This window comes from Macadamia integrifolia, chromosome 4, assembly GCF_013358625.1.
Source record: "Macadamia integrifolia cultivar HAES 741 chromosome 4, SCU_Mint_v3, whole genome shotgun sequence".
Lineage (NCBI taxonomy): Eukaryota > Viridiplantae > Streptophyta > Magnoliopsida > Proteales > Proteaceae > Macadamia > Macadamia integrifolia.
Window position 1 is genome coordinate 15,873,357 of NC_056560.1, and position 11,281 is coordinate 15,884,637.

General features: G+C 38.9%; 1 protein-coding gene and 3 non-coding genes across 10 annotated transcripts in view; all 4 read left to right on the plus strand.

Annotated features, from left to right (window-relative positions):
• Positions 1-5,322: 5,322 nt before the first annotated feature.
• Positions 5,323-11,281, plus strand: part of LOC122076021 (pentatricopeptide repeat-containing protein At5g15280, mitochondrial) — an 11,575-nt gene continuing 5,616 nt past the window's right edge. For 5 of the 7 annotated variants that reach the window (XM_042641282.1, XM_042641283.1, XM_042641288.1 and 2 more), the window contains exon 1: positions 5,323-10,042. In XM_042641282.1, coding sequence (XP_042497216.1) covers positions 6,062-9,961 — 3,900 coding nt within the window. In that variant the 5' untranslated portion in view covers positions 5,323-6,061 and the 3' untranslated portion in view covers positions 9,962-10,042. Of the gene's footprint in view, positions 10,043-10,300; positions 10,455-11,281 lie in introns of all 7 variants that reach the window. The other 2 variants (XM_042641284.1, XM_042641285.1) reach the window with 1 other exon arrangement.
• LOC122077634 lies at positions 10,324-10,409 on the plus strand. The gene has a single exon (XR_006139881.1). It is a non-coding gene; the product is annotated as a small nucleolar RNA R44/J54/Z268 family (small nucleolar RNA).
• LOC122077630 lies at positions 10,709-10,781 on the plus strand. The gene has a single exon (XR_006139877.1). It is a non-coding gene; the product is annotated as a small nucleolar RNA Z267 (small nucleolar RNA).
• On the plus strand, positions 10,899-10,982 carry LOC122077636. Its single transcript, XR_006139883.1, has one exon. It is a non-coding gene; the product is annotated as a small nucleolar RNA R44/J54/Z268 family (small nucleolar RNA).

Genomic DNA, 11,281 nt, shown 5'->3' on the forward strand with positions numbered 1-11,281 from the left:
ATTCATTTAGACACGATTTCTTGCTACAAAATAAAATTTTCTATTATTTTAATGAATAAAAGAAGAAAACAATGATGAAAAATGAAGATCAAACTTAAATTATAGATAATTCAAAAAAGATAGCCGAAAGAGGAGCTGTCCTAGTCTTACTTCAAAAGATGCCAGGAAAAAACGGAGGCTGAGTTCAGACTTCAGAAGGCCCAACTGAGTAACTTTGGTGTAAAGGAAACTGAACTGAACTGAACAAGAACAGAACAGAACAGAACAGAAGCTCATGTCACACATAACCATATTCACGAGATCCACCACCCAAGTCCCCACCTTCTTCTCTGTCTACCTCCCTTAAAACCCATTTAATATTTCACAAAACCATTCCTTTTTACTATATTAGCCTGTATTCTGTGTTCTCCAGAAGGCCATTAAATATTCACAAACCTACCCCTCTCTCTCTCTCTGGTGAATCTCAAGACCCAATTTTTTACGTTGGGCAAGTTTTCATTCTTATTTCTTAGTCTCTAATGCATCTGTAAATGTTGGTTTGGTAACCCAAAACAATAATTTTACATATGCTTTATGAATTTCATTATCTGCTAAATTTGATATGAACGTACGCCCACTGTTTAACTCATTGCATATAAATTACAGTGATATCCCTTATCAGAAGTTGGGACCAAACACAAGCTCATCCCCTTCATTATTTCCATTGCTCAAAATAATCTTAAAAGGAAGGTGGTGATGACAGCATTAATTTGGTCCCAACTCTAGCAAGCAAAACTGGAAGAATTATATCAAAACAACTCTAGTGTTTCAACTCTCTTAAGATGTAGAAGTTACTTCTGAGCTCTAGTCAGTCTCACAAGTCACAACTGAAGCAAACTTAGTACAAAGTGTTGTAACTTTCAAGGTACCCATATCCACACAACACAGGAAAGGTCTAGCTAGTATGAGGAAGAGAGTATTAGCAACAGAGAGGTGCACCTGCAATAGATACCTTTGCTCCTGTGATGGGAACAGATCGTGGGACTTAATTAGCCCTTGGTTTTAGCACCCATACAAGGTCAAATCCAAGTCCATAAAGTGTTGAAATACCTTCTATTTCCTGCTTTAATTGCCAGTGGTTAAAGAGTGAAATACCCTCAGGACAAGATGCATGCATTCTACCTTTATTTCATTATATAAACAGAGGAAAACACCCCATCCCTTCAAACCTCATTCGTCCATGACCTGTGCCAACTGGGTTTCCAGTCCAATCGGCTTCTTCTTCACCACTAGTTTCTAGTTTCTAGTTTCTAATTTCTACTTTCTACATAGAGGAGATGCTTGTTCCTCTGTTCTGTTAGAGCACATAACTCTTTCTTCTTTTGGGAAAAGACCAAAAGCTATCCTTCCTCTGGGGGTTGAGTTCAGTGCAGTATGGGCTGCATGGGATTGGATTGGCTGTTTGGAATGTCTGCTTTGTTTCAGACCTCAGAGGGAAACTGAAGTTGTGAAAATGATCAGTTCTTACATAGCAATGATAGCCTTCTCTGTTTTTTTTATTCTTTTTTTTTTTGTGGGGGGTGGGTGTGGGTGGTGGGGTGTGGTTTGGTGGTGTGTTAGTTTATTCATCACTGGTCTTGCATGTGGGGATGAGGTTTAGGGGTGCAGCCAAGGATGACTTGCCGGCAAGCTTGCTTATATCTTGAACATCACATAGAGCATACAAGAAAGGTACTCAGCAAGTGGTCTTTGGCTATGTTTCTACCTCCTCCTCTCATGTTGGATCTATGATGATGACGGCGACGAGGAAGATGATGAAACAGTGGTTGGTGGTAAGGGTTGGTGAGTATTTTTATTGCCTTCTTTGTTATTTGAACACTACATATTCAATCACTTGGGTTCTAACCTGTGCTTCTTGAAACTTTCAACTTTATGGTTTCTCTCTATATTTGCTTTCTTGCCTGCTGGTACAGGATGACTGAATAGTTAAAAATTTTCTGATGTCTTCAAAAGCTTCTTCTTCTCCTCTCTGTTGAGAAAGAGATCATGTCCAGGGTTCTTGAATCAGATAGAAACTAAGTAGCCCATGCCACTATTTCATTAATGGGCTCTTAAGAGTTGGTGGCACCACATCTGTATTTGTTGGCTCATTAATTCTTATTGTGGTCGTGAACCATCAAGCATGGCTGATCCTGCTCTGCTCGTGGGGATCCATCTTATGGTGTTGTTGCAGATCGTTCTATAAACAGCATCAAAATTTATTGAAATGCAATGAACAGAAACACATTTGAAGTAGTCAAAGATGATCTGCTGCTTGCTTTACTGTGCCAACGCAAATCTGTTGCCAGCCTTTGATTCTAGTGAATCAATGGATTGAGCAAGTTGAGTTGATGTAGCATGCAGGACAGGAATTAGTGGGCTGATTACTAGTTGTCTTGTCTCGTTCTAAAGCAACTCTTTAGAAGCTTTGGTGGTCCATGATTGGGTTTTGCAATTAATAGATACTTTGTCATGAATTGGAATGAGTTCTATTAGCAGCCCCACCTTTTAAATTCCTTCTACAGAAAAAAAGAAGCAAAATCTCTCTCAACTTAATAAGTGAGGTAGTGGTGTTCATCTTTTCCTCTTTCTCTACTCACATTGATTTTACCCAAGCAAGACCTGAAACTCAGTCAACTCAAGTCAGCTCAGCCTTATCCCAAGTTCCCAACTAAATGAGGTCGGCTACATGGATTTCCTCCAATCAGCTCTATTTAAAGACATTGGTTACTAGTCCTAAACTATGTATGTCTTTCCTCACTACTTCTCCTAAAGTCATTTAGGCAAACCCCTGCTCTTTTAACTCCTTAAATATGGAATCAAATCAACCTTCCATTTCACATGTCCATGCCATCTCAAATGATTTTCTCACAACTTACCATGTATACTCTTAAATTAGCTCTAATTTGTTCATTCCTTATTTTATCTTTTCTAATTTTACTATTCATACTTCTTAACATCATCATTTTAGCTACACTAAATTTGTCTATAAGTTGTTTCTTCACTGCCCAATATTCAGCTCCACAAGACCTGAAACCCCAGTATCTTGCAATAATAGCAAACATATTTGACAGAGAGGAAATATTAACCAAAGCAGCTAGTAAAGCAAAGCAAGTCATGTATATTAAGGCATTAATAATTTTGACTTCTGATTTATCTGCGTCATGAATTTTGTGAGAAATAGAGTATTAATCCAATCTGTCAATTACGCTTCTAGACATTATTTCACACGCAAGCCCAATTTAAAATCAGTCACCTGATGTAGAAGATACCTTTTTCACTGGAAAGAAAGAAGGTTATTACAATGACTTCTTTAATTTCCTTATATTCATCTATAAAAGGTTCTCAGAGTGACAGATTTGTTGTGCTTATGGCCACCACTTACGTCATTGCTAGCCCATTCATCACTAAAGAGGGAGCAGAATAACCCTAGATTAGCTACCACAAAATAAGTGGAGGTTCTTCGAGGTGGGATTAAACTATTTAGAATTTAGATGATCAAGCATAGTTGTTTCTTACCCTGTATATGCTGTGTCTACTTCCATCTATGGATGTTAGTTACCAGTGTTCATTCTTTGGCTCATTTCGATACCTTACAGTTGTGATCAGTAACATCCCTCTTTGATCATGGGTAGATGGTTGATGTCTTGAAAGTACATCACCACTCAGCATTCACTAGATAAGAGGATTGTGGCAGAGTATGACAAATCTGGCGTTTATCTGCCTAATAGAATATTGGAACTACTTCAGTGTCCAAAAAATTCAGTATATGATAAATACACATTTAATACTTAATGAAAAATGATAAAATGTCCAGAGTACTGAATCAAATGGGTTTCAACTATTAAGGCTTCAGGGCAGGACGTTGGTCAATCATGTATATTTGGTAAACTATTCCATGTAATTCACCTTTATCCTCTTGTATGTATCAAAACCCCAACCAAAACTGAGCCTTCCAGTTAAAAGATCTCTAGGAGTTGTAGTATTTCTTATTCTAAACTCTGCTTAAACATGCTGTAAAATCAACACATTCAGGATTCACGAAAGCATATAACCAAGTCGGTCTCTCTGCTTTTAGAATGTTTCATGATCATGCAAGTTCATATTAGACCACAGTAAGACAGAAATAAAGATTTTCTTATGATTATAGATATTATTGGCAATAGAAAATATAATACATCTACTATGCCTAAACTAAGGTATTGGGTCTCCTATTTGTGCATTGTTTTTTGCCAGTTCTATACTTTCATTTGTTGATCAGCAAAGTACTGGTTTACATATTGCAGTGATGTTGATACATTGATACCTTTCATTGGGGAAATTAAAAGTAACATGCATCCAGCTTCATTGGCTACTACCAGATTTGAAGCAAAATGTCTTCAAAATTCCAGGGCAGAATGTCTCTGTCAAAAGACTATGATCCTAAATAGAGCTGGTTTGAATGAAATCATAAGAATATGTATGCTGTACACCCCAATACTTAGGACTGTAGGTAAATTGGTTAGAGCACTGCCCTGTCAAGGTGGAAGCTGCAGGTAGTTGACAGAAATGGTCTCTCCTAATCAAAAAACATTTCCAGAAAACTACAACTCACTCTATTCTATACTTTTATCAAGCAAATACTTCTTGTTGCTGAACTGAAAAGGATTCAAGGGCTCCAACTGTAGAAACGCAACCCTAAAACGATGCAGAAGATAATGGAAAAACAAAACAAACAATGCACACGGATTTTACGAGGTTCGGCAAGGTTGCCTACGTCCCCGGTGAGATGAGATCCTGCTTCACTATCAATGGAGAATAGGGTTACAGCGCTCGTCCTCACACCTCTCAGTATTGCTTGCATTACAGAGAAAGAAACCCTTGCTACAAATATATAGTGAAAAAACCATAATCCGGATTAAACTACAATTGCCCTCAAATAAAAAATTCGAGCGGGGGGCTGCGCCCCCCTACACCCACTGCTATGCAGGGAGGCCTCCTGCCCCCTTGCAACCCCCACGGCCCGTTAACCGGCTAGCAGGACCGCCGTCTTGCCTGTCTAGGTGCTGCACCAATACTCCCTGGATTAAACTGCGACGGAATACAAGACATCATACACCAACACCAACACCAACCATATCGTGCTTCAGATAATTAAAAACCTAAATAAGGCAGTAATTCCATTGCTCTACTCTAAGATTGGGCGTTGGTAATTTACCTCACTCCCAATAATAAGATCTCGCACAAACCAAAATAGCAATACTACTTGAACCATTAGTACAAAAATCTTCAAGAAATCATAAAGCAAACTCGAAGAAAAATCACAGGACAAGATACTGAACCAAATAGATAAATACCAACACTTATTCAAGATTTCCTGAGTGTCACAGAGCTTAAAAAAGAAGATTATACATTGGCTTAAAGAGAAATTAAACCTTCTTTCACGAGCAGACCAAACAAAAGAACAAGGAAACCAACTACGATGCATTGGGTAGTAGAGACGAGGGTCTGTGTATAAGCAGACATGGTAATTGCTGCACCAATCAATCCAATCAGAAAGCCGCTCCAGTTCTGATCCATTTGATTATCTGGGCTTTCTTCTGCTCCTCCTCCCTTTTGACAGTTTCCCTCTTCAGAAGATCAAGAAACTTTCTCTCTTAGTTGTTACTGAAATCTAGCAATGAGAATCCAGAACCAGAAGTAATTTTTTTCAGCTTCTAGACCAGATTTCAACGACCCACGAACCAAAAGTCAACGATGGGATTCCAGCCGCAAACCCAAAACTCCCGAAGTCCCAAATGGTATTGATCTGAATTCTGGATCGTGGCACGGTGGCAGGTTTCATCACCATAAAGCTTATGACTTTTTGGGTCCAAAAGACCTTTTGAGGTCTTCCCCTTTCAAATTATTACATTTATGTCCTCTTTAGGAGTTCCTTGTTTCCTTCTATGATCGAAGAGCCAAAGAAAGGTTCTAGCTTCTAGCTCCGCCGAACCCTTTGGGCGATGAAGAACGCCAGCCCCAACTGAGAACAGAGTCCTCACAGATGACATTTACACAATAGATGAGAAAAACCCACAAAGTTTTCTTTCATCAACTGTTCCAAATCCCATCCTATTTGCATCTATGGTTGCCAAGGACCAAATTTCTCCATCTTCAGGTTTGTTCTCTCATCTCTCACCAATTGAGCTTTTCTACTGAAGCTGGGTTTTTTAGTTTAAAAGCTCCATCTTCGAATCTTAACCGTTCCAAACCAAATCAAAGACTTGTGTTTGAGAATAAACATAAGCCTTCCTCCACGAATTGTAAACTGGCCTGCGTCTTGGAGGAACCTACATCATCTCTTGGAGACGGACTAACCAAAACCCAGATAGATTCAACAGATTTATGTTCGACTGGTTGTTCTAGTATTGGTAGCTCTGTTATTTTGAGGTGTTCGTACCTTTGGGAGAAAAAGTTCGTGACATCTGCTGAGACTTCTCTGCGAGGCATTCTGCTCAAGTTAATTGATATATTTCCTGAATCAACACGTCGATTCCTGAGGCTGTCGCGGCTGAAACCCAGAGATGTCCTTGAAATTTTACAGGATTTCGAATCCCAGTGTTTGGAACCTGCAATTGAAGCAAGAAAGGTGGAACTTTTGTGGGAATTGTTCAAGTTGGCAGCGAACCAGAGTAAGGAATTTATACATCTTCCCCAATCCCACGAGATCATGGCCTCCATGCTTGTCCAAGTCGGATTGCTTAGAGAGACGGAATTGTTGCTTCGAACAATGGAATCTCTATTTTGCAATTCTGAAATCATCAGCGCAATGCTTGAAGCATATGCCAAGGCCTGGGATTTAGAGAACTCAATTTTGATGTACAATGAAATGAGGTCTCGAGGTTTAATACCGTCCTCATCAAGTTATCGGGTTCTACTCAATAATTTGGTTCAAATAAACAAGGGTGACCTAGCATTTCGAGTTTATATGGACATGGTAGAGTCTGGGTTTGGACTGTGTAGTGTGGAAGAAACTACTTTTGAGCTTCTTGTTAGGTTACTTTGTAAGGATGGAAAAATTCAAGAAGCTCGAAATCTTGTGAGGGAGGTTACTGCCCTGGGTGTGCAGCCTGGTCGGCTCGTTATTAATGAGATTGCTATAGGGTATTGTGCAAAGAAGGACTTTGAGGACTTGTTGAGCTTCTTGAGTGAAATAAAGTGCGTGCCAGATGCTCCCATCTGCAATAAGATTATGTACTCTCTTTGTAGGAGGTTTGGTGCAGAAGAAGCATACTTATTCATGGAGGACCTCAATTATTTAGGATTCAGTCCAGATGAAATAACTTTTGGTATCTTGATTGGCTGGAGTTGCAGAGTAGGAAAGCTAAAAGATGCCTTCTTTTATCTATCAGATCTTTCTTCAAGATGCCTAATACCTGATATACATACTTATAACGCTATTATCAGTGGGTTATTTAAGAAGAGTATGTGGAACCATGCTAGGGACATTCTTGATGAAATGCTTGAGAAGGGGATAACACCAAATGCAACGACATTTAGAGTTCTTTTAGCTGGATATTGCAAAGCTAGACTATTTAACGAAGCAAAGGCGATTATTGGGGAGATGGTGAGCCACAAGTTGATTGAATTATCTCCAATGGAGGATACTCTTTCTAAGGCATTTATGATCTTGGGGCTTAACCCATTGTCTGCGAAAGTGAAGAGGGATAACGACGTAGGACTTACAAAAACCGAGTTCTTTGATGCCCTTGGAAATGGACTTTATTTAGAGACAGACATTGACGAGTTTGAGAAGACTATGATGAAGATTCTAGAAGATTCTTTCATTCCTGACTTTAACTCACTTGTATTGAAGGAATGTGGCCATGGAAATGTACGATCTGCACTAAGGGTTAAAGATGAGATGGTTTGGTGGGGCCAGGAACTCTCATCATGTGCCTACATGACATTAGTTAATCACCTCTCTGCATCCCATTCCCATGTTAAGGTAGCTATCAGGCTTTTGGATGAAATGCCAAAACAGGCTAGTCATCTAGACCAATCAACTCTCAATTTGCTTATCCAGGCAACTAGCAAGAAGGGATTCACATGTCACGGGAGAAGGCTTTTGGATAGAATGCTCCAAAGGAACCTACTTATCCAGAATGGGACATACACAGCTCTAATTGAAGGCTTATGCAAAGAAGGAAACATTAGAGAACTTCATGAATGCTGGGAACTTGCATTGATACACAAATGGTTACCTACATTTAAGGATTGCAAGGCTCTTATCGGTTACTTATGCCAGCTTGGACAGATTAGAAAAGCACTTGAGCTTCTTGAAAACACACTTGCAACCTACACTGACTCAACCGCTGATGCTTGCAATATGTTTCTTGAAGAGCTTTCTGTGAATGGTTATACAAGCATTGGACATGTTTTGATGGAAGAAGTTGTAAGGCAGGGCTGGATCTTGGATCAGGCAGCTTATAACCACCTTATAAGGGGGTTCTGTAAGGAGAAAAGTTTTATTGAAGCCTTTGGGGTACTTGATGCCAGGCTCAAAATGAACATGGTCCCCTGTGTGGATGTCTGTACTCTGTTAATTCCTCAACTGATTAGGTTTCACAGAATGAAGAAAGTGATGGCTCTGAAGGAGATGATATTCAATGAGGAAACAACAGCGTGTCTTTCTGTCTACAATGCTATAGTCAAAGGTCTCTGTAAGATGGGGAAAGTTGGGGAGGCAACCCTCCAATTCGAAGAAATGTTAGCAAAAGGCATACAACCAGACCCGGAAACTTATAATCTGATGGTTCAAGGGTATTGTGGCATTAACAACTTGAGAGGAGCACTGGAGTTTATAGCTAGCATGACAAGAATGAATTTTAGCCTCTCGATCTCAAGTTACCGTAATCTGGTGTGCTGCATATGCATGGAGGGTAGGGTGCTCTACGCATTGAGGATGAAAGAGCTTATGCTAAGAGTAGCCAGTTGTCCTATCCTTGTAGTCTATAACATTCTGATACACTGTCTTTTCCATTCTGGAAATAGTACAGTTGTGACAACAATTTTACATGAAATGCATGAGAAGGGCTTGCTTCTTGATGAAGTATCTTATAACTTTCTTGTACATGGCTACTTGAAGTGTAAGGATGTCTCAAGATCAGAGAAGGCTCTGAAGTCTATGATTGACAAGGATCTAAGACCAAATAATCGCAGCTTTGGAAGTATAATCAGATACCTTTGTAATGAAGGGGAGCTTGATAAAGCAATGGAGATGAGTACTGTGATGGAGTTAAGGAGCTGGGTGCACAGTTCAGTTGTCCAAAATGCAATTGCAGTGGGACTTCTTACTCGTGGTAGACTTCAAGAAGCAGAAGATTTTTTGGATAGGATGAAGCATAAAGGCCTGATCCCCAACAGCATCTGCTATGATTTGCTGATTAAAGGATTTTGTTACCATGGAAGACTGAACAGGGCAGTTGATCTAATGAATATAATGCTGATGAAAGGAAACATTCCAAGCCCTTCCAGTTACGATTTTGTCATACAGAGTCTTTGTGCATGCAATGCTTTCGACCAAGCTCTTGATTTCCATGCTGAGATGTTGGATAGGAAACATGAACCTAGCGTAAATACATGGGATGCTCTTGTCAGTGGACTTTGTAAAGATGGTCGAACAGTCCAAGCCAAAATGCTATTGGATTCCATGCTTCAGTTTGGTCAAAGTCCAACCCAGACAATGTACCAGTCTGTGATTAAATGTTGTTTGGAAAACCATCCCACCAAGGCATCAGAACTTTTACATAAGATGCAACAAAATGGATATGTTCCAGATTTCGAGATTCACTGGTCCCTCATAAGCAATCTAAGAAATTCCATTGACAATGATGGTAGTGAAAAGGGCGGTTTTCTGTCAAAGCTTCTTTCGCGGAGTGGCTTTACTGGGAAGAAAGATCCAAAGGCTATAAGGGGTTAGTGAAATGCCAGCACTGAAAAATGTAGAGTTGATGCCAAACGAGAAATGCTTAATTTCCAACTGGAGCTTGGCTAGCAACATGTAGGCATCTTTTCCCATTTTACATGTGCAAGCATTTTTTTTTTTTGGTTTTTCTATTGAGTCATTTGTTTCCGTCGACACACTCAATCTGCTTGGTCAAATGGGAACCTCTTGATAAAACTTAGGCATACAATATCTGAGAAATAGTTTCAATCTTTGGTTAGTACTTGTCTCACTTTGTTTTGTGACTAACTTATAGTAATGCTTCAATATCTGATATTCTGGTTTGGTTTGGTTTTGCTGGTTGATGAGAAGCAGGATTTAAAAAAAAAGAGTGAAAAAGAGCAGGTGATGACAGAACAGACAGGGACATCAGTACTCCTCTGGAGGATGTCGACTTTTGTCTTGGGAATCTCTCTGATGCTCATTGTTCTGTTTTCCTGTACCTTTGAATTGCTAATTTGTAATTCTGGTAAATCTCATGATTTGTTATCTTCTAGACTTCTACTGTATCCATGTTCTTGTTTTGTTTATGTACTTTAGGTTAATTGTCCATCTTTTGTTTGTCTTTGCATTTGTTGACTGAAATTATTTTGTTTCAAAGGCAGTTGTTTTATGCAATATTTCTTCTTTTTTTTTTTTTTTTTTTTTTTTCAAATGTATGTAGATTCTTTCATGGTTCTCTTTAGTTGTAACTGTATTGTAGCATTTGTATTCCTTGAGAGATGAGTGCCTATGATGGCTTTAAATATATAATGAGGAACTAGTACTATGAACAGAATTTAATCTGAGGCACTTAATTTTGTCTGTCTTACCTGCTCCATTATTTTTATTATTTCACCATCAATTGTGGCTCAAGAATTGATTATTATGTTTAAATTTTAAGGTATTTAATTGTTGTTTTGTGTAATTAGTATGTGCAATTGATGATAAGATAGACAGGGATATTTGATTCCATTGGAGTTTGATGACTTGTCTTTGGGAATCCCTCTGATGCATTAAATATAATGATATACGGGTGTTCTAATTCTCCTTCCTCTCTTTTCCTACCTTTACAATAGTTATCAACACTTTCCCATTCTCTCCCGATTCTTTCTTAATCAACCAATCTTGTTTATATATATATATTGTTCTTTTGCTTCTGAATAAAATGCCTTTGTATTTGCACCCAAAAATATGCCTTTGTATTTGCAAGTAAGCCAATAATGCATAAGCATGTATCATCAGAATAAATATATGATGATGATGATGATACATAATTGTCACTGCTGCTGAGGCTCTCTTTCAGTGGGGGGGGGG